Source organism: Silurus aristotelis (assembly GCF_946808225.1).
Source record: "Silurus aristotelis genome assembly, chromosome: 7".
NCBI classification, from domain to species: Eukaryota; Metazoa; Chordata; class Actinopteri; order Siluriformes; family Siluridae; genus Silurus; species Silurus aristotelis.
Window position 1 is genome coordinate 21,050,719 of NC_139580.1, and position 23,432 is coordinate 21,074,150.

The 23,432-nt window shown below is 37.2% G+C and overlaps 1 protein-coding gene and 1 long non-coding RNA gene across 8 annotated transcripts; one reads left to right on the plus strand and one right to left on the minus strand.

Annotated features, from left to right (window-relative positions):
- Nucleotides 1-3,309: 3,309 nt before the first annotated feature.
- On the minus strand, nt 3,310-7,679 carry LOC310728525. Its single transcript, XR_014534277.1, has 4 exons — nt 7,598-7,679; nt 4,304-4,396; nt 3,581-3,606; nt 3,310-3,396 (listed from the first exon to the last, which is right to left on the minus strand). It is a non-coding gene; the product is annotated as an uncharacterized lncRNA (long non-coding RNA).
- Nucleotides 6,782-21,912, plus strand: znf800a (zinc finger protein 800a; the record flags this gene model as incomplete). 7 transcript variants are annotated; one of them, XM_083546004.1, is made up of 7 exons in its annotated part: nt 6,782-7,258; nt 14,371-14,497; nt 15,829-15,924; nt 16,016-16,159; nt 16,315-18,205; nt 19,026-19,212; nt 19,909-21,912. In XM_083546004.1, coding segments are annotated over exons 2-6 (2,250 nt in total). In that variant the 5' UTR covers nt 6,782-7,258; nt 14,371-14,379. The 7 variants fall into 7 exon arrangements, with proteins under 7 accessions (XP_083402130.1, XP_083402128.1, XP_083402126.1 ...); XM_083546005.1 differs by lacking the exon at nt 6,782-7,258 and adding an exon at nt 7,383-7,516; XM_083546002.1 differs by lacking the exon at nt 19,026-19,212.
- Between the last annotated feature and the right edge of the window lie 1,520 nt (nt 21,913-23,432).

Sequence of the window (23,432 nt, forward strand, 5' to 3'; positions counted from 1 at the left end):
GTGCTATTGTGTATAAGCAATGAATGCAAATGTAATGAATCATAGCTATCTCATGTTGATGTAAATTATTTACATGTTGTTAACATTTTAAAATAACTGCAATAGTACATTGTATTTACAACAACAAATAAACAATGGTAAAGAAATCTGGTTAGAAGATGACTGACTAAGTTTACAGGTTTTTTGTGGCATTAGCAAGTGTACTGTGGATGAAAAGTTCCCCAAAGTTAAGCATCCAGATTTAAAGTTTTAACTGCATTTGTCATGTGGACCAAAAACGGCCTTAAATGTTTGGTTCTCTCTTGCCAAAAGTGACTCAGTTGCAAACATTTGAATGAGTTATGACTGAGTAATAGGAGCCAGATACTGATTAATTCAGCTGTGTCATTCCTCACCAGTGTGTGGGCCAGATGAAGTGATTAGTGCTGTTCATCAGTGGGCCGTTACTCATTTGAGATCAGGTAGTACAGTAATGTTATCACCATTTATTGTGCACCAAGGAACAAATCAAATATTCTGATAAGACTAATAAGTGTACGCCACTGCTGGACTATTAATGAGAAGTTTCAGTGTATATGAGGCTGGTATCATCGCAACATAAGGACAAACAAATTAATTTGATGGATTTCACAGTCTGGATTGCTGGTCCACAGTCATCATGTCACAGTAAAGAAGTGGGGAGTGCATGCAAATGCTGATAATTTAAATTGAGGTGCAATATACAAAACATAAAAAGAAAAACAAAGAAACCACAACTCTAAATAACATGGAACATAAACAAGTAAACTATAACCTGAACATGAAGTGGAACAAGGTGGATCAAAAAAATCATAGGACAAATTATGGTGTAAAAGCTTATGTACATGAGCAAATTACCAGACAATGTGATTCAAGTGCATGTGATCACGTGACATGGCATGAGGAGGTGCAGAGACACAATCATAATCATCATCATGAACATTATTTGGATTTTTTTTCTCTCAACATGTGAGCTCAATTTGTAAAGAAGAGCAAACAATGAAATAACTGAACAACTACTAATTTACTCTTTCAGGGTGAAAATGTCCCCATTCACAGGGCACAATTATAAGCTGAATGGCTTGGGTAGTATGTAAATGTTGAAAGTCATGGGCTATGAACTTTACAGTCACTAAAATTCAACCCAGTAAAAAAAAAAAAAAAAGCGATGAGACATTCTGGAATGAGATGTTAGAAAACACTCTCCACATCTATTAACAAAACACCAGTTGTGGAAATATCTTTCAGAAAAACGGACCAAAGTTTAAAAGTCTCCATTAATTAGAATTAATGAGAAAAGGCACTTAAAGTATTTAAAAAGTGTTTTGTCAGCTTGTGGTGGCCAACTTCTAGACACTTTATGGTGTTTTTACCTTTAATTTGTCACCTCTCTGTAAGGTGGACACACACTTTCCTAAGAAACCTTATTTGCATTACAATAAAACAGAACAGAGTTCACTATCACATTGAAGGAACTATATTGTTTATGAGCTCAGTGCAGTGGCCCCATTTGACTGAGGAAAAAAAAGAAAAGCAGACATCTTTTTGGAATAATTATTTTAAATTATTAATTATTATTATTAATGAAAAGGGAAAATATGGCTAATTCTGCAAACATCTTGACAGCAGGAGATACACATTGATAAAAAAGATTATGGCCTTATAAAGGCTAAGAATTTGATCATTGCATATCATGTACAAGACGCTAAACATTGCCAACTACACATTGGCTTAGGGCAAAATTACATCCAACTCCAAAGGTAATTGGAAAATTGGGTTAAATTCTGCCCCGTATCATTACAGCTCATATTAGCAAATTAGTTGTTTTGTTGGATTTATACAATATATTCTAACCTGGAATCAAGCATAAAATACCTTTTAAAGTTGCTTGGGGCCAAACTGAAATGGGAACATGTTAAAAGCTACTTCCCTGTATTGTTTCTATTGTCATTCTATTGCTTTGAAATTCTTAGTGGATCAGCTGTAAGAATTCTCATTTAGGATATGAGCCAATGCTAAATCCTTTCTTCATACTTCACAGGTCACAGGTTAAAAGAAAATGTAATCCAGTTAAATTTTGAACAATCAAAGTTTATAGTTTACTCTAAACAATTCCTTGTTCCAAAAATCATCGCAAAATTGTTGCTGATGAAAAGAAAGAATAATGTTTTCACATTTCATGCAAGCTAAAATATCACTTAATATAAGAATGAACAATTTCCTTAAGTGTTTTTCTTATGTTCTTATGGGGGTGGGCAGGGCTATTTATTGGCCACTTTGTTAGGTACAGAGATACAGCTGCTCATTCATGAAGTAACACTGTGTATAAATGTCATGCAAATACAGGTCAAGAGCTTTACTTAATGTTCACATCAAACATCAGAATAGGGAAACTTTTGATCTTAGAAATTGTGATAGCGTCATGGGATGATTTGAGTTTTTTTTTTAAGTTCCTGCTCTCTGGGGATTTACTGACTGGTTCAAGCTGACAGCAAGGCAATGGAAATTCAAATAACCTATTGTTTTTCCATTCTAAAACTATGGTGGGCAGAAAAACATATTCGAATACATAATGTATTAAACCTTAAAGCAGTTGCACCAACAAACATGCCACAGTCACAGTAATTGAGATCACATTTTCCCCTTTATGAAGTTTGATGTGAACATAAACTGAAGCTCTTAACTTGTAGCTGCATGAGTTTATGCACTGATTCAGTTAAGCTGACTGAATAATTGCATGAAGAAGCAAGTGAGAAGAAGAAAGTGGCTGATGAGTATATATTAGATATTTGTTAGGTACATAAAACTTATGATGAACAAAATATTAATGTACATAAATATAAAGAAAAGACGAATACTATAACTTACAATGCACATCTAATGTTCCAAGGAAATCATGAGCAGATCAAACAGTACTCTCAAATGCGAAGTAAAAAAGGACCCCCAAAACAACCAACCAACAAACTATTTTGCTATTTTTTAAAATCATGTCTATCCTCCCGGGACCTGCTGAGTGGTGACCTTGGACAAAGAAAAAAAAAACAAGGAGGATTTTTTTTTTTTAAGTGTTTTCTGCAAAGGGTGAGCGGATGTTCATTTCTCAAACAAGGCTGGGGAGACAAGAATACTAACCATAATATTTGTCTACAAACAAGCCCAAGAAAAATTCAACAGTCTGTGATGAACTACTGTCATCTACTGGTGAGAGGAATTGTGCAAGGAATGAGCCCTTTACCTGAATACTTTCATCAGCCTAGTATAAGCCCTGTTAAAGAAGCACCATCCATTCAAGATGTAGCATATTTATTTATTTATTATTTATTTATGTTAAAAGGGCCACAGCTCCAAAGTTTTTCTCACAGAACATGACATATGGCCCTGTAAATAAAAAATAAAAAAAATGGAATCATGATTGCTGTACCGACAGAAGCTGCTGGAGATGCACATAATAGAGAAAAAAAGCACAGCCAGTCAACTTTCTACATGAGCTCCACTCTCTTCAAATACAGTTTTGTTGCCAGCTGCAACACCTTCATTTCCCACAGAGCCCTAACAAACTTACCACTTCCTCTCTGACCTCACGTCTGCCTGGGAAAGAAGGGTGAAATGTAAGACCATGATGCTAAGAACTGATTAAACTATGATCAGTACAGAGCAGTCAGCATGCATAATGCTGCACTAAATATTGATATATAGTATTTAATTATATTATTGTCCAGACAAAAATAATCCAGTTTGGAGAAGCATGTATGCTAACAAACTGTCACAGATTTTTAGAAAGTTGCATATAAAGTTATTTGGATATACTGTAAATCCTGTTTAATAAGAAAACAAGTGTTGAAAGAGAACAGTTCTGTATTTATGTCGTCTTTTGATATTTTTATCAGTGTCTTTTGAATTTGTCCGCAATTGATAAATGATGCTTTGTTCAATAATTTTGTCATCTGAAGCCATTGTCAAGCTTAGTAGAATTGATTATTATTCTGTTCATGTTGTGGGATGTGTACAGTAAACAATTTTAGAGTTTATAAACTGTTATTCTTACCTAGTATTCTGTTTCTTTAAATAGTCAGGATTTTTTACTTTTTCAGGCTCCACAGATGATTACCAAAACAGTATACCTTTATATTAACATTATATTAACATTAACATAAATTTTTTTTTATTATTATTCTTTTATCTTAGATACCCACTTTATTTTGGTAATATCTCAGTCAGCATGAGGCAGGAATACAGCCTGGATAGGATTCCAGTCCACATTTAACACATACAGCTACATACTTACACACACTAGAGGACGTTTAGAGTCACCAATCCACATTCTGCCATATTTTTGGGAGGCAGAAGAAAACAGAACCAGGAAAAACCTAGGCAGAAACTGGAAAAACATGAGAAACCAGATTTTAACCATGGTCCAGGGACCAGTTCTATAAGGTATTAGCACTACATTGCCACCAAATTTACAAAAATTAAAAACTTAAATACAGTTCATAAAAAAATAAAAAAATAAAACATTAGTAAAAATTGCAACTTCTGGAGTTATGTGTGTTTTTATGGAGTTCATATGATAATTAGAAAGGATAGCTACCTTCAATAAACATACTAAGGTAACAAAGACATTATTTATTAAGAGGGAAATTTCAAACGAATCTAATGAGATATGAGTAAGTGAGTGTGTAACTACGTAAGTTAATTTATACTAGTAGCATTGCTATCAGATGCCATTTCACTAACAAAACACACTAAAGTAGTTAAAGGCTTTGTGGCAACTAACCAAAGTAATGTAAATTATATGGATTATATGGAGTTGAAAATTAGCTAGCAGATGGAAAATTACCTTTCAGCCTGAGCAATGTCAATAATGTCCATTGGACACCATATAGATTGGAGGTACAGTTTCTGTACATTGGAATGCCCAAGATTGGTTGAAAAGTAAACAACTTGTGGTTCACCTTGTAACCACTAGAGCGCCTGTTCTACCAGACGCTTCTTTAAAGGCCACTTGACCAAAATAACATCTTTAATGTGGAAATTCACTGTGCTTATTTCTCAAATTCACTTCCTAAAACACATGAATATGTGTACAGAATTCTCTTTAATTCTCTGAGATTGTAATATCCTAATGTCACTATGAGGTAGTGGTGGATGTTAATATGCATCACCTAACTAATTAGTTAATTTTTAGTAGCAGTCCAGTTTGTGTTTAAAGTTCTATATCTGGAGCCAGTCAATGAAATATTGGACAAAAGGCAGTACTGCATCCTGGACAAGATTCCAGTCCACTTGAATGAGCATATATTGAATACACTGACACTGCAATTCCAAACATATGCATTACAGGAAAGAGTAAAAAAAAAAAAAAAAAAAAAAAAAAAAACCGCCAACCCAAAATCACATGAATGATTGCTTTTGTGCTCGCTCATATTTTCTTTCCCCAGCAATATGTACTGATGATCCTGTTCACTTTTCTAAACCCAGATTTTGAAATAAGCATCTACTTTATCATCTAATCACCTAATGAAGCTATCCATGCTTTCCACTTACAAGATAGCTCATATTTAAAATCTAAAATATAGTGATGTTTTTCCTCTATATTTATAGTGGAAGTTCATATATTGTAATATACTGCGTCTAAATACAATCCTTTGCTGTTAAGAAAAAGATTTTGTTTTTTGCAAATACAAAATGTTTAACTTCAATTAATTAGTTTGTTAATCATATCTTCAACTTGTCTTTGTGAGAGGTGTAATTACAGTTAATAAGTGACAAATTGAAACTTAAACAATCATACAGTGGCAAACATGGTCAATTATATTTGTTGGTCTATATCAGAAATGCCCAAACTACGGCCCACAGGGTGACTTTTGATTTGGCCCAACATGCCATATATTTAAAGGGGGGGGGGGGGGGTGTTACCATTGGAAAAACCTTTGCAAAATAAGGACCAGCTTCAAGTTTCTCATTAGAATTCAATGAATATATGTATTAGGCATAGTAAATTGTACTGTTTCTCACTGTACTATAAACTTCTCTGAACCTGAACTTTGAAAATAAAACTCCATTAGTGAAGCAGATTAGATTGCAGAGTAGTGTTTTTTATTTAATGTTTAAATATTATGAAATCATAAATGAGAAGAAACATGGCAGCTTTAATTATAATATAAATAGTTTGGTATGATGCAGCATTTATTTCCAGCCCATCAATCAAGTTTTATTTTTTGGCCCTTGATAGGATAAAGTTTGGGCACCTCTGCTCTAGATGAACCAACACATTTAAAGTTTATGCAAAATTTGACATTTGGGTTCAGAGTTGCTTCTTAAGTCTTTTCATTAATAATATGGAAAGTCAAGCTTTCTCAAATTAAAACCATTTTTGATAGACTAAATAGACTAAAAAAGTGTCCAGCAGCAGCCTGTTTCACCTGCAGTTTCCACTACAATGCAACAGTAACAGTAAACATGCATCAAGTCATGAATTATCAGTGTATCTTCTAGTTTTCTAATGTAACCATAACTTTTCAGTGATCTATACAACACCTGTTTTTCTGATGTTATTGTTTTATATTGATGATATGTTATATTTTTTACTAAGTTATCCCCAGAAGTAAGCTTAGCCCTGCTGTTTGATGAAGAGACTTCACTCTTTAACATCAGTGCAGTAATATTTTTAGAAATAACTTGTATCTCTGAAAGACTTTTAATAATTGCTAGGCTAAGCGACAAACTTTCGCCAAGACAATTCAATAAAAAAAAAGTTGCACCTGAAGCGAAATTAATTAGCTCGAATCTAAAGTAGTTTGTTGGTAACAGGGATGAATCTTTGCGGTTTTAAGTTATTATTTGATAAAGTTTAATGTGTGTTCTGGGCTAAACTCCAAACTACGGGTAGAGTTCATTTGGCTTCTTGGTATTAATGCAAATCTTATAAATAAACGCGCTGTTAATACCACATAAAAATGTTTCGTTTTAAGGGATTGGGGAAACTCTGTTGTCTGTCCGTCCAAAACGGCGACAGAGAACACGGTCACGTTTGTGCGGTTGCGAGCGTTCAAACTGCGCCTTTGCGCAACAGCCGCCTCGTTTGGAGGAGTCCGGTCAGTGCACAAAGACAGCGCCGGAGAGAGAGAGCAGCCATACAGCCACAGCAGCCGTCTCCACATCCACTCGCCTAAATCCTCCACCGGAACTCCAAAGTTGTACCTCGCGAAGGCCGAGGCTTGGTCGAGCCTTTTAACAAAAGGTAAGAACCGTCCAGCGATACATTTTACTATCATTTCAAACGCCGGGTTTCTACTTTGGGCCCGACATCGCGTAGCGGACCCGAGTGGCTTCGCTTCCTCACCGAGCGTGGCTTCTCTGAGCAGAAAAAAATGGCGTCACCGAGCGTGCTTGGCTGTGCGGCCGGGGGAAAACGCACTTATTCCCGAAGCTCGAGCTAATTCCCTGGTTGAATTTCAGGCGTGCTAACGATATCTCGAGGCGGATTCGAGATATAAAGGTGTGTAAGACAGCATTACAGGGCCTCGCGTCGAAAGAAATACGGCGAGAAGGACGCGTAAAGCCGGAAGGGTCACCAGACCTGTGCGCCAAAGCTTCTTCAGGGAAGATGTGGCACAGCACCGCAAAGCGCAGACACTTTTTCACAAACCGACGCGTCCTACAATGAGAACACACTTCGCTTTATGGGTTTGGTTGAAAATCGTGTAGATAAGCGAAAACAGCCCCGAAACCGCGCAGGTTGATGGATGGATGGTGTGTTCGGTCTTTGTATCGGCTTCTCGGTTCAGCCCGCCTTTACGCTGCACTCGCTGGGAAGCGTCAGCTCTTGAGCGTGGAGGCTTTTCTCAAGCCTCACTATCAGCGTTCTGAAAAAGATGGACTCTCCCTTGATCAAAGATAATCTGGCTCACGTCGTGGCCTGGAATGGGGAAGATTTGGGCCGTAGTACACTATTATCGGTGCAAAGAGATTGATCGGATAAAGCGCAATGTTAAACAGTTGTACACGAGATCTCGTGCAGCAGGCGACAACAACAACACAAAAAAAGTTGCTAACTCGGAGGTTTGTGTTTTAGTGCCTGCGCCTCGATGGCTCGCGTGTTGCGCAGAACGGGCAGAACGGCCATCGACGCGAATGGTGCACGCCACCTTATCCGGCAGGTTTTAAGCCTCGGCGATACACAGCCGAGCGACCTGTCTTAACGCGGAAACGTGCACGCGAGTCCTCCTACGCGTGGCGTAACGTGGTCGCGTCTCGGCCGCGTGTTTATTGTGTAGCGACGCGGTCGTGGAGTTGGCGATGTGGAAGTTGTCGGGGGCTTCACGCGTTATCGCACACACACCCGCACATGGTCATCCGCGGCGTAGGCGTCGCTAGCCGTGGGCACACACACAACTGGGAAACTCTTAGTCCGACGCCCAAAAGCACTTTAGAGCGTTATGGATTTGACACATGGCCACTTTGCGACATCAGTCAGCGTATTGACTTAATGGCGCACATTTGTAACATTGTAACTGGTGTGTTTTGTAGGATCGTAGTCTAAGTTGATACATATATATATATATTTTTTCTTTAAAGGCTGACATGGTTTAGAGTGAAGTTTGTGCCTGGTGGTAAATGGAGAGCCCTCTCTAGGAGATCCTCCAGTCTTGTTTCCTCAATTACGAGTGGGTTACATCCACGCCGCCGGTCCCCGGTCTATAATTTTAAATGATTTTCCGGTCATGTGACTCAAGCGGGTGCCAATTCTTTCAAACCTTTATGCCAAAGTAAGCTTTTGAATGGGATGTTTGGTGCTCTTCCGATACTTTGTTTAGTACTCGGTGTTGGGTATAGGCGCTGTTTTTGGGCGCAGGGCACGGCTCAGTGTTGTCAGTGTCTTCTGTGAACACTTAGACAGTCATGTAGGCAGCGTGGAAGATTTCCATTTTATAAAGCAGCCACCCACTCACAGACTGCGATGGACCATGTCAAGTTTAAGTGCCTGTTGAAGTTGTGACACGTGTTTCTTTGGGTTTGTTTTAAGGCTCAGCTTGCTACATTGTTAACGAGAATAGCCTAGAAGTTGATTCTTGCAATACTGGGAAAGTGCAGGTGCATCCATTAAAATGTACCTGGATGTGAATGTTGTTGTTGTTCTATTATAATAATTCTAACGTATCTAACCAACATGAGTCTGAATGAGATGAAACATTTTTTGTGTATTTCACTTTAATTTGGACTTGAATTGGTTTGTTGCATTGCTTGATGTGGTATTGTTCAGTAGTGCAGCAGAGGGCAGCCTGGGACATCCTCATCACTTAAAGGTCTTCATATTAAACACACTACCAAACTTTTTGTTGCTTTTGTTGAAAAAGGAGTTTAATGTTTGATGTCACAAAACATTTGTGACAAGCATGAGGCTCTTTGCTTTCACTTGTATTACTGTGAAATATCCTATTCTAAGTGGATTTTAGTGTGTATGCAAGTCTTTAAACACAAATAATTGCCACATGACAAGAATCAGAATACGGTCCTCATTCCAGAGATTCTGCATTAGGTGCTTCAGCTCCAGTTTGAACAGTTAAACAGTTAAAAAAATAATTGATGGACAGGTGTTTGAAAGGCAGGTGAATGCCAGGGATGTTCACAGCCACCTAAACATATTAAACACGCTTATTTATTATTTATTAAAGTTACTCTTAAAGTCTAGGTATTTATGACTAGTTGATCATTTACACTATGTCCGGATTTTAAAATTTGCTGGAATTGGGGTGTATTGGTGTGCTTGTGTGTTGCTCTTGGTTTGCTTTCATTGACGTTTTAGCATAACATTAGCAGCCGGTCAATTGCTAGAAAAAAAGGAACAAAAAGGCCTCCTTCAGCTAAAGCTTTCTCCTCACAGGTAAATAAAGAAAAGGAAAAATAAGCTTGCCAGTTCTTTGGAAGAGCCTTCAGTGCTCAGAAGCCACATACACCAACTTTATAGCATGCACCTGCTAGTTCAGAACCTGTTAGATTTCTGAATATGAATATGACTCATTAGATTTTTGTGACGTACAAATATATCTGCACTGTTTTCAGTTAGTGTTTGTTTGGAGATATAAAGTTGCATTGGTGTATGTGGTATGCGTCTCTGTGCTGTCCAGACTGATTTGGCTTGGGGCTTTGATAATAAGGTCCTTTTCTGATTTCTCAGATTTTTTTGTTATTTATAACCGAGTTGTGGAAACACACAACATTTTTTTTCTTTTTTCATTTGTAGTTTATAATTTGGTGGATGCTTTTAAGGTCTATGAAATTCTAAAAAGCGAAAACAACTCACCGGCTTGAAAATGGCATATTGTCTGTTGGTTCTGTCTTCTTGTTAAACTGACATTTAACAATGAAAATGTTACATTTATTTTATTATTATTATAACTTTTTTTTTTTACAAATGTTACCTGGTGAATCTACATGAGAAAAATGCAGAAGAGAACCGTGTAATACTATAATAAAGTTGAAAATTACTTGTGGCTTTTGGCAAAATGTTGGTTGACTAGATTAATTTAAGTTTATACTTACACTATGTTGAATTCGAATCTTTCACTGGCTCAGAGATTTAAATGATTTCTGTGTAACAAATGAAATTTGTCTGATTATTCTGTCATGAATAGAGGATTAGTCATTGATGTAAGACATCACCATGCACTGTAAAGCAAATGAATGAATCCTACTGTTTTTAGGGGAAATTTGTGCTCATTATAACAGGGCTCATGGCCAGTGGTAAATGGCTAATTTTGGTGTTACCATAGTTTTAGAGCTAACATGCAGAGACATGTGACTAATTAGCAGTTTTATTACAAGAAATAGGGGAGCCAAGATGGGGTGGCTGAGGTTAAAAGGAATTTAATTTTGTATTAAAATCATTTTTTTAATTTTAGTCAAAGATACACCAACAGTAATTATTCATACATTAAAAGTATTCGATTGAGTAGTTGTAATATTATTATTATTATTATTATTATTATTATTATTAGTAGTAGTAGTAGTAGTAGTAGTAGTTATTATTATTTTACTAGTTTGACTTTATTTCAAATATCTACACACATGGCAGAACCATGTCTCGTGACTTCGGAAACAGCATTTGCAGGCAAACAGGTGGATTAACTGGAGTACACTTGTGATTGTGTAGAAGGAACTCTTCTATCTTACATATAATAATTGTCATATATTACATATATTATAACTATTTAATTATATGTGAAACTAGACTTTAATTTTCCATTTTCGTATTTTTAATTTTTACACTTCAGTTTTAGAGACACAGTATTTACCTTCTTTTTCCTTACTGTGCACAAATGTCACTTATTCAAGGCAGTAAAATTGGAAAATTGCCTTAATTATTTTTGCTATTATCCCATTTACAAAGTGTGTCAAATTTGACACTCAAAGACACTGGAATCTTTTAGTAAACATGGTTATAGAACATTTAAAAATGTTCTTCCAAACAAAAAGTAAAAATAAAATAACATTACAAACATAAAAACCCTTAATGGATTCATATTGTATGATCTAAGCCACTTGCATCAAACAAAATGACTGTGGGCCATAAATGGCATGCTCCCTTATTTTATTCAGCCTGCATGAATATATAAAAATAATTCTGAACTGGCCAATGGTCCTCAACATTTTTACACTACTACCTACAATTCACAAAAGACCCAAGGCATAGCAACAGTGGCTGTAAAGTGCACATGGGCTTACATCTTAGTGCTGAAATGCTTTGTAAATCAATGCCTTCTACGTTTGATGTAGGGTTAGGTTTAGTCAGACCCATGTTTAAAAATGATTTAGATATGTGGCTTTTAACTAGATTTTGGAGTGCGGCTGTAGGGATTTGCTCATTCAGGCACAGCACTGTTAGTGAGGACAGGTATTAATGCAAAAAGGCTTTGTATGCAGTTGTCGTTCCAGCTCATGATGCACAAAAGTATTTAGGTATTTAGTGTGGTTGAGGTCAGGGCTTTGTACAGGCCACTTGAGTTCTTCCAAACCACTCCTGGCAAACCATGTCTTTATGGACCCTGCACAGGGGCATTGTCAAGCTGGAACAGGCATGGTCTTGACCACTTAGTTCTAGTGAAGGGATTATAATGCTACCGCATACAAAAGCATCCTATGCTTTCAAATGATTCCAATTTGAGGAAAGTATCTACTTACTTTTGGCCATGTTGTGTGTGTCCCAGTGTAAGGTTGTTGTGCATATTTCAAGTCAAGAAGCTTGTCAGATATATGTCAACCACATGGTGCTACATAAAAGGTTCTGGTGCTACATAAAACAGCATAAAGCTACATAACAGAAAACACAGGGCTAAGGACTAGTAAGTGTCCTCGCCACATAAAGTGCATCGTGTGCAACTTGGTGCAAACAGTGCAAGACAGTCAGTGCGAAGACAACACAAGACAGTGTAGGACAATACACAAAACACACAATAGCACCACCAGTAAACCTACTGTACATTACACAGTGCGGTGTGTAAAAGTCGAGCATTTGCAGTTGAGCAAATTGTGCAGTCGAGCAATAATTCAGGAAAAAGTAGTGGAATATGTCTTTTCTCCATGTTAGACCTTCTTTCCACTTCTTTACAATGTAGGCATGGCTGGGTTAATTGGTCTAATATTATGTGTGCATGAGCTTTCATTGAACAAATGTAGATGTAGACAATGACTGCAAGTCGTCAAACCTTCAATCTGTAGAAACACCAACTTTAACATGTCATCAATGTAATTTTTTTGTTCCTGACCATAAAGCAGCTATCAATTTAAATACAACAGGATGCTTTGATGCATTCTTACTTTACACACAGCTGAATCGACATGGCACGCTCTGTAATGTACATCAGTCACACTGAGCAGCGATGTCCGGATGATGTGCTGACTGTAAACCTAACTGCAAAAAAAAAAAAAAAACATTAGTAGCAGATAAATACATTGACAGCAAAGACAGATCTAGAACCAATAGCATTCAAACATCTATTTTTACAAACTTCAATAGTTAATGACTCCTTTTTCTTAAGATTCGAGGCAGAATTGTCTTACAAGTCTTTTTGTACGCAACATTTTATTGCTGAAACTTGTGTCGTAACATACTGCATGCTTCATTTGGCCACTGTTCTATAAATTCACTTCTCTTACTGCTTGACAACAGTCGACATACTGCATTTTTTCCAGACTTTGATTTAAATGTAATGTACAATAAAATAAAGACTGTAATGGATGTTATAATTCATTTAAAGCATAGTGGAAAACTGACATCCATATGCCCAAATGACATTTCTTCCTTCACCAGCATGTTCTGAAATACATGATACATGTTAACACTACATGATAGCACTATTGGACTGTACCTGGTCCTGTAGTGTGAATAGAGTATGTGGGACTGGGGAGAAGGGGATGGATGCCTTTAGTGGTTAGGTATGGTGGAGTTAGCGTGATTTGTAATCAACAATTATTTTAGTTTTAATAAAAATAATTATCATTAAAAATGATTACACTCACAGCAGTCTATGAAAAATACTGAAGGATATTTGATAGACAAAAACACACCACATAATCATAACCTTTTATAGAAAAATACTTGCAACGCTCTTTATTATTAATGTCACTAACTGGTATAAACTTTTTTTCAAATTTTTTTCGAAGTTTAATTTAATTTACAGATGTTTTAAAATGTTTCTGTCTAGTCCTGCCTCTTCTTATTCTTTCGGCTTCTCCCATTAGGGGTCGCCACAGCGGATCATGCGTCTCCATACACCCCTGTCCTCTACATCTGCCTTTTTCAAACCAACTGCATGTCTTCCCTCACCACGTCCATAAACCTCCTTCTTGGACTTCCTCTTTTCCTCCTTCCTGGTGGTTCCATCCTCAGCATTCTCCTACCGATTTACCCCATGTCCCTCTTCTGCACATGTCCAAACCATTTCAATCTCACCTCCCTCACCTTGTCTCCAAAACATCCTACATGCACTGTCCCTCTAATAAACTAATTTCTAATACTGTCCATCCTCATCACTCCCAACGAAAACCTCAACAACTTCAGCTCTGCTACCTCCAGCTCCACCTCCTGTCTTTTACTCAATGCCACTGTATCTTAACCATACAACATCACAGGTCTCACCACAGTCCTATAAACTTTCCCTTTCACTCTTGCAGATATCCTTCTATCACAAATCACTCCTGCCACTCTTCTCCACCCACTCCACCCTGCCTGCACTCTTTTCTTCACTTCTCTAACACAATCTCCATTACATTGCACTGTTGACCCCATGTACCTGAACTCCTCCACCTTTTCCACCTCTTCTCCCTGCAACCGTTTGGGCTATGTTTTTAAAGGTCTACACAATGGAGGAAACTGGCACCGAAGAGACCCCAATCAATGACAAGTGCTGTCAGACCGAAACACTGTGGAACTGCAGTTGCCAGCTGGCTTCACAACAAGAGGGCTGTGACCAACCGCAAGGTACACTCACTAATTTTAATAAAATTCAGTATGTGTCGTTTTCAGTTTATGGTTATTACACAATACTGGATAGGTGGGATTTCTAAATAGCATTTAAATACAAATTAAATTAAGTGGAAATTAATTAACATCTGCTTTTTGGTGTCTCTCAGTGGACTTGGAACATAATCTTTAAATGCATTTTTACCTTCTCTAACACAAAATATAAAAAAATTCACCATGTGAAGTCATATGTGAAGTGGCAGACACATCATTACTTCTAAGACAAGTGTCCGTGTAATTCCATAATGAAAGGGTGTGTCTCTAAAATAGGTTCAGGTGGTGATGATAATAGGTGTAAAGCTCTTAAAAGAAAAATCGGCGCTCATATATTTACATTTGATGTGTTTTTGTCAGCATTTCACCAGTTTGTGATCTGTTACAAACGTAAATATCTGATCCACCACTTGATTAATTGGCTAATAGGACCCTTTACCAATAAGTTAATTGTAATCTCTTTTCAGTGATGTTAACATTAATGCTGGTCTTTTAAACTAAATAAAATTTAAGCTACATTGTGTATTGGAAACAAAGTGGTGTAGCTCTTAAAAGTATCTTCCTATCATCAGTGAATCTGAAGCTTTCTATCCAATTTGATCACTTGCAAAAATTTATCTTACCCATCAGGTAGCTTTCTCTTATCACAACTGTTTACCAACTTGGGGAATTTGAAGACACACTCAAATCCAGCCAGCATAATTCACACTCAACTTCTGATGATTCTGTGTCAAAGGACAGCGTAACACACTCGTAAGAATACACTGCCTGCCCTTTCCTTCAAACATGAGCTCACAGATTTGCTAGTGTTGTTTTGATTGAGATAAAGTAAGTGAAAGGATGCCTTTCCTCACAACCTGAGAGACTCCTAGACACGGATGATTGGAACGTGAGATCACAACATTAAAAGGCAAATGCTTTTCTGTTGTGCTACTTGAGAGCCCTCTACATAATATTTAAAGCGATATTATTGGGGTTTTCTTTTTGTGATTTTTACCACTACCGGTTAGACATGGAACACTGGTATCAGCTGGTTTTGCAGGCCAACTGAAATGGTCAGCCGATAGGTTTGAGTAATTTTTACATTTATTTTTATTCAATAATTATGTTAACCTCAGAATGAGTTATGGCAACATTCCAAAGTGCCCAAAAATTATGTTTCTTTTATTACGTTGATATTTGTACTTTTGAAACATGGTGAAAAAACTAAACCCATGTAGTTGCATGCATTAATGTTCTGATATTCAAACCTGGTTATTGACAACATCATATACAATCTTTGGCATATTTTTTAGTGCATATTATTGAGCCAGGAGACCCGCCTCTACTTCAACAGCAGCTCCACACTTCCAAGTCAGGAATTCAACAAATAATCGAGTGCTTTCGCTCAGGTACATCGGTGTTGAAAGTTTATTTTTTAAGTGAGAGAAATCCCCTTAAGACCTTCTGGTCAGCACTTCTGTTGTGTTGATGATGTTGCAGGTACGACCCAGCTCAGGCACATGTTGTTGAAAGAAGTTGACACCATCTTTGAGTGCAGGCTTTGCCGAAGTCTGTTCCGTGGTCTACCCAATCTGGTCACGCACAAGGAGTTCTACTGCTTTTCTGGACATCATAAGCAAGATGGTCTGTATTAGTGTCTTGTATTACTCACACCATTCAAATCTACAAACTTCCTATTAAACTTCAAATATTTCTTTATTTTAGCCTGTGTCTGTAGTCAGGTCCAGTTAAACCTGATTTTATACAGAGGTTTTCCCATCTTTTTTATCTCTGTACAGATTCTTCTGAACCAAACAAGCAGAGCCAAGCTGTCAAAGAGCTTCTGGAGGCAATCTATCCACAACGAGACAAGCATGAACATGTGATTCAACTGGAGACCATAGAGACCAACCCTAATGCTGTGTTCCAACACTTGTCTGTTGAGAATTATGAGAATGAAAATGAGAATGAGACCATGTCCACTAATTCCCATCAGCCAGAGCCTGGACCGCAGAAGCCGAATCGCCGCAAGTCTTCTGTAGCCCCGAAAAAGATTGAACAGCAAGACATAGAGGACACAGACGATGACATGGATACAGCATCTAATAAGTCTCCAGAGAGAGAAGTAGAGGAATCAGAAGAAATTGGAAACACAGAGCAGGATAAAAAAGTGGAAAATGAGGAGGAACCTGCTCCTGAAATGAAGGAAACAAGGATATCTTGCTGCCTGTGTCGAAAGGACTTCAGTTCAAGAAGCAGCATCCGCCGTCACTGCCGCAAGATGCACCGGCAGAAGCTGGAGGAGTTGTGCAAGTTTACTGAAACACGCACAGTGCCTATCAGCTTGCTGTCTATGGTAAAAACCAAGAGTGCAGAATCTCCTCCGCCGGCCACTGGCAAGAGTTGCCCTGTCTGCCAAAAGTCCTTTGCTACTAAAGCTAATGTTCGCCGACACTTCGATGAGGTGCACAGAGGACTGAAGCGAGACTGCATCACACCCGATATTGCTACCCGACCTGGCCAACCACTTTTGCTTGAGGGTTCACCAGTCTCTCCAAAACCACCCAGCTCCTTTACAAAGCCAGACCAACAAGAGGTCAGCGTTACAACCTCTCGATGCCGGCTGTGCAGAAGGAAATACAGCTCACATGTCATGTTGAGGAGGCATATGCGCATTGTCCATAAGGTTCACACACTGGAAAATGGCTCCTCTGCCAGCCGTGCTCTCTTTCCCAGGAAAAACAAAACAAAGACTGACCCTGATAAAAGTGTTAGTTCCGGAAAAAGTGGCCCTCCTTCCAGTGCACCTACTTCATCTGAGGCAGATAAGAGCACAGAATGCTTGGAATCAAAGCCTAAAGTCACAGAGGACAGTGGAAACCTTCCATTAAGTTTTGACTTTAAGCAGATGTACTGTTGGCTTTGCAAACGACAGTTCAGCTCCAGTCAGAACCTGACTAAGCACATCACCGAGCTACACATGGATGGTAATGACAGTATCTACATCAAGTTTTATGGGTGTCCTATCTGCAGATACGAGTCACGGCGGAAACGAGATGTCATACGTCACATTACAGTGGTTCACAAGAAGTCATCCCGTTATCTGGCCAAGATCATGCCAATCCTGGAGAGTCGTGCAGTGAAGAAACCAGCTGAGGTTGTACTCAACAGCAGTGGGAAGAGTGTCTCATCAAAAGAGGACACACCTGGAAAGCACCATGGTCCATCATCTAGCATGCTGACAACATCAGACCAAGCAACTCCATCCAAAGTAAATCAGCAAAACTCGTCTTGGTCGTCTAGTGTAAAGAAAAGCGAGTCCTCGGTCTACCTGAATACTCGTAAGAATTCTGCCCTCACATCTCTTAACACTTCGAATCACGACCAGGAACTCTCACAAGCCACCAAATTATGTAAACAAGAGAAGAGACCTCAAGAGCCAAAGAATCCACATGTTACTCGGAGCCACAATCCCAGCAAAGGACCTCCCATCACTAGAAGCCAGGAGTCAAGCACAGAGGTGAGGGTTACTAAGAACTTTTCTCTGCATGGATGTGACATGTGCAGTCGGGCATTTGCCAAGAAGGTTTTCCTAGAGACTCACAGACGAAGCCATAAGACCAGCATCAATACACCAACTGGAGGCACTAAAGTACAGGGAAGGAGTACTCGGTCGAAGGCACTGATATGGTGAGTCTTTTATATAATTCAAATTAGTGCCTTCTACAATTGACCATTTCTGTTAATATGAAATAGCATTATAAATGAATAAAAGATTTTTTAATCTGGAACTCAGAAAATTGGCTAAAACTATAATGAATAGTTCAGTGTGATGAACAATTATGTACATATATTTTGGAATACACACAAAAATAAATAAATAAATTATATATATATATATATATATATATATATATATATATATATATATATATATATATATATATATATATATATATATATACAGTAATCCCCCGCTTTATCGCGGTTCGACTCTAGCTCCCCCGGTGTATCGTGGAATTGCATACTAACTTGTTTGGCTGATTTTCCTGGTCTCTCAGGGATGGCACGATATACACATTTTTTATACAAGTTTTTATGGAGTTTTATGTTGAAATAATGAAATTAATTAATAAAAATCAAATTATTCATTATAAAATGAAGTAAAATGTTAATACGGTTCAGCACCTCATAAAATAGCATTTTTGGGGTGGCTTCCATTCACCGCGGTTTTCCGTTTATCGCAGGCGGTTTTGGAATGGGGATTACTGTGTGTATATATATATATAGAAAACACAATCATACACACAATACTCACATTCTTATTCCTGCTTCACTAGAAATAACTTTGTTCTTCATCCGCATCTGTATCTAAAACTGTATCTCGTATATTGCATTCTGTTAATGTCTTTTTTCCCTGCAAAAATATTTTACTGCAATTCTATAAATGTATAAATGTAATCAGGTACTATATAATAATAATAATGATAACTTTATTTAAAACTTTCAGATGGAAGCTCTGCAGTGCTTGACTGTACCCATTTCATCAGATTATCTTCATGCTTAGAAATGGGTTTGTCCCAAAGTATTGGATCAGAGCAATTAATTGAGGTTTAAATATTGAGGATGCAGCTAGCACACACCCATCAATTTATACTCGTGCAGACATCATTGTCATGCATTGCTGTTTCCCAAAGGTTTTATTTTTACTCTTGATCCATTTTAATCTCTTGCCACAAATAAAAGAACTGACTCATGAATATCTTTGTAATATACCTATGTCAAAATGTGGAATATAACAAAGGGGTATGATATTGGAAATGTGCAGGTGGAGTTGAGATTTTTGCAAAATATGAGTATGAGGGTATATATATATATATATATATATATATATATATATATATATATATATATATATATATATATATATATATATATATATATATATATATATATATATATATATGAGAGAGTACACCCTTCACATTTCAGCAACCATTTTAGTATATCTATACTATAGATATACTATAGAAATAGAACTCATGTAGTCAGTGTGCAGCTTGTATAGCAGTATATATTTACTGTCATCTGCAAATAATTCAATTTTCATGAGTTTTAATATCAGAATAATTTTGTTTGCCATATGCATTTAAAGGTATAAGGAATTTTTCTTGGTGTTTGTTCACAACACCCTGCATTTCAAACACGTCTTGGACACCACAACACAATTATTTTTATCAGATTGTTTCTATATTTGTTAGATCACTGGGTTACTGGGAAATATGAAGGAAAAATCTCTGGTTCATTAAATCCCTTAAATTGTATGTGTTTATAAATTTTGTGAATGCTGTACCTGTGCAAAAGTGATTTTTTTCTTTTCTTTCTTTCTTTAGATATTCACATCCACCTAATTGACACATGCTCACTGGAATGTATAGATCTTCAGCAAACAAAAGGCAGCCGCACAGGAATGGAAAGCTTTACCAGAATCAGAATGGTGTTTAAGAGGAAATTCCATGCAAATCTTAAGTAAAAGACCCTGCACCTGAATATTTTAGTTTTTGTACTGCAGAGGGCGCTGCAACCAAACATTTCTTTTCTTCTAACACAAAGTTGTCTCGACCAGTTACAGATGTTGAGTTACATGGTTTTTGAAGGATATCTCATTCTTTTTGAGTAGTCAGTGGGCAGTACACTTTACTTTTAATGAAGTATATTTGCAGAATATAATTTTACTTAGTTTCATATGTTTTCTTGTCATCTTTGTTGATTGCATCTCAAATTTAGACAGGTGGTATGCCAGATAGAGAGAATAGTCACCAATGAAATATCACTATGCTCTCCATGATTTGTGGAGTTGCATCAAACTTCTGTTGATGGATTAAAATGAAAATGGCTCGTGTAAATCAGAGTAGGTTACTTGTACAGATGGTGATAACTCATTTGACCTGATGTTTTTACTTTAGTTTTTTGCAGGGCTACTTGAGTTGAGTTAATGCTTTAAAGTAGCTTAAGCGTACATTTAATTAATGCTTTGTTGACTAGTCAACCCTCTGATTTTCATAGAAATGTAGCCTATATAACATTTTAATTAGATTCACCTAAAGAACTAATGTTAAAAACTATACATTGTACATTCAGGTACATTTCTTTTTTTTCTTGTTCTCTCTGAAATGGAATGATGAATGAATACTAGATCAGATGATGTACTTGTCTCCTTATGTAACTTTTTGGTTTGCGTTTAGTTTACACTGCTCAGATGTAAAAGCTTGCTTAACTGTAAATGCTTTGCACACACTTTGGGTAGATATTTAAATGAACATTTTTCCTTAAGCTCATTTTAATGTTATTATTGAATATATAAGTAGGATTGCTTACATAAGAAATAAAGCTGCACTGTGCTGTTATACAGCAAATGCTATATAACAGCTACAAACATGTAGGTGACGAATCCACACTTTTGCTATGCCCTCACTCTAAAGTTATACATGCACATTTCTTAAAGCCCTGCTTTTAACCTCACACGTCCTCAAAACATTCCTCTGTCAAATCTGTGTTGCATGGCTTACATTTAGCTGAATTATAGTACAGTCAAGAAGCCTTTACATTATAATAGAAAGTAACCAACCAATTGATTTCATGTAAAATATTTAGCTGTTTTCTTATGAGGGTCAGACTAAGTGCATATATAATTTTGCCTTGAGGGGAACAAAGACAACCCAGTTGAGAAATAACACGAAAACCAATTATTAAGTCATTTGTTGTTGTAAGCTTTTAAATTTGCTTTTCACTGCATTAATCTAAGTTCATCTAAGAACTTTTTTGCCAACAAATTCACAGAACTCAGCAGCATCAGCTAATAAAAAATTGGAAGGTATAAAGTTTGCCATGGCCCTCTGTTTGGCCTGTACCATTAGTATGTTTATGTACAAAGTGATTGGCAGTCGCGAATGAAAACCAATAGCTAAAATTTATGCATTTTTTGGTGCAGACTTTTCCCCTCAGAGAATCGACGTTATTGATATCAGTCAGAATGTAAAAAAAAAAAAAAAAAAAAACAGTTTAAGCCACGTTTCAAAAATTGACACAGTGCAGCTTTAATCCATATCTGCCATTCCACAATGAATGAAAATGCTGCTAATCCTTTCGCATTGTAACTACTGTTTGTGCTCATGTTTCTGCTTCCCTTTAATGAGTCAGTGCTGCTCAGGTTGTGCTAAGACAAATTCTTTTTTTTTTCTTTTTCTTTTTTTTTTAATAAGTATGACTGTTTGATTATATCCAATACAAGGTTGCGACTGTGATCAAAAGGTAAATTAGATACTACTGCATCTGTTTTGTATAATGTTGCTCTTATTAGTTAACAGTTAAAAATAAATATATCTAGACCTAAAAAATACCTCTGGCTACTTTAGTATGTAATGATTAATTACAGTTATTTGAGTGAGTGTAATGGGTGAAATGAAGTCAAAATTTTTATTTATCGTGCATATCAAATGCTTTTGCTTGATACTATGTACGTTTATAAAATAAGGTGTAACATTTTAAAAGGTGATTGGCAAGACTTCTTTTATATATAGGGGTGTGTATTTGTATGTATGTATGTATGTATGTATATGTGTATATTATACATACACACCCCTCACACTTCAGCAAGCATTTTAGTATATGTTCTCAAGGGATACTATAATAATACTAATAGAAATGAAACTTGAATGTTTTAGAGTAGTCAATGTGCAGCTTGTGTCGCAGTCCAGATTTACACTCCAATGAAAATAACTTGACAGACAGCTATTATTGTCTAAATAAATAGCAAGAAAAGTGACTACATCTTAAGTGAACATGTCAAAACCGTGTCCAAAGTGTCAGTATTTTGTGTGAGCACCATTGTTTTCAAGCGCTGCCTTTATCGTCCTTGGAATTCAGGTTGTTGCTGGGATCCTCTTTAACTTCTCCATAATGACCACTGAGCTGCTGGATGTTAGACACATGGCACTTCACCTTCTAATTGAGGATGCCCCACAGGTGCTCAATAAGGTTGAGGTCTAGAGACATACTTGGCCACTCAATCACCTTCACTTTCGGCTTCCTCAGCAAGGCAGTGGTCATCTTGACTGTGTGTTTGAGTTCATTATTATTTTGGAAAACTCCAGTTAAGCCAAGTTTCTGAAGGGAGGGCATCATGTTCTGCTTCAGAATGTCACAGTACATTGAGGGAATTTATGTTTTCCTCAAAGAACAACAGCACCCCAGTACCAGCAGCACTTATGCAGCCCAAGACCAGGATGCTACCACCACCATGCCTGACTGTAGGCAAGACACAACTTTCTTGGTACTCCTCACTAGGGCATCGACACACATGCTGGACTCCATCTGAGTCAAACAAGTTTATATTCATTTCATCAGACCACAGGACATGGTTCCAGTAATTTATGCTCTTGACAGGTTGTCTTCAGCAAACTGTTTGCAGGCTTTTTTGTGAGTCAGCTACAGAAGAGATTCCATCTGGGATGACGGCTATGCAAAACAACTTGAGTGGCGTATGGTCTGAGCACTGACAAGCGGACCTTCCACTTTTGCAACCTCTAAAGCAAAGCCGCCAGCACTCATGCATCTGTTTTTTTTTTTTTTTTTATTAAGAAAGCTTCTGCCTAGGCCATCTTTGTGGAGAGCAACACTTCTAATTCTCAAATCCTCAGAGAGTCTTTGCCATGAGGTGCCATGTTGAACACCCACTGGTCAGTATAAGACAATTGTACTCAAAGCAACAAAATGTAACTGCTCTAATACAAGATACACAAATGTGTATGGTCCTGTCAAGCAGACAAAAACATGAACATGATGAATAGGACATGTTGCTTTGCATTGTTAGACAGCTAGTTACAGCTGTTATCAATTATGATGTACTCACTTTTGT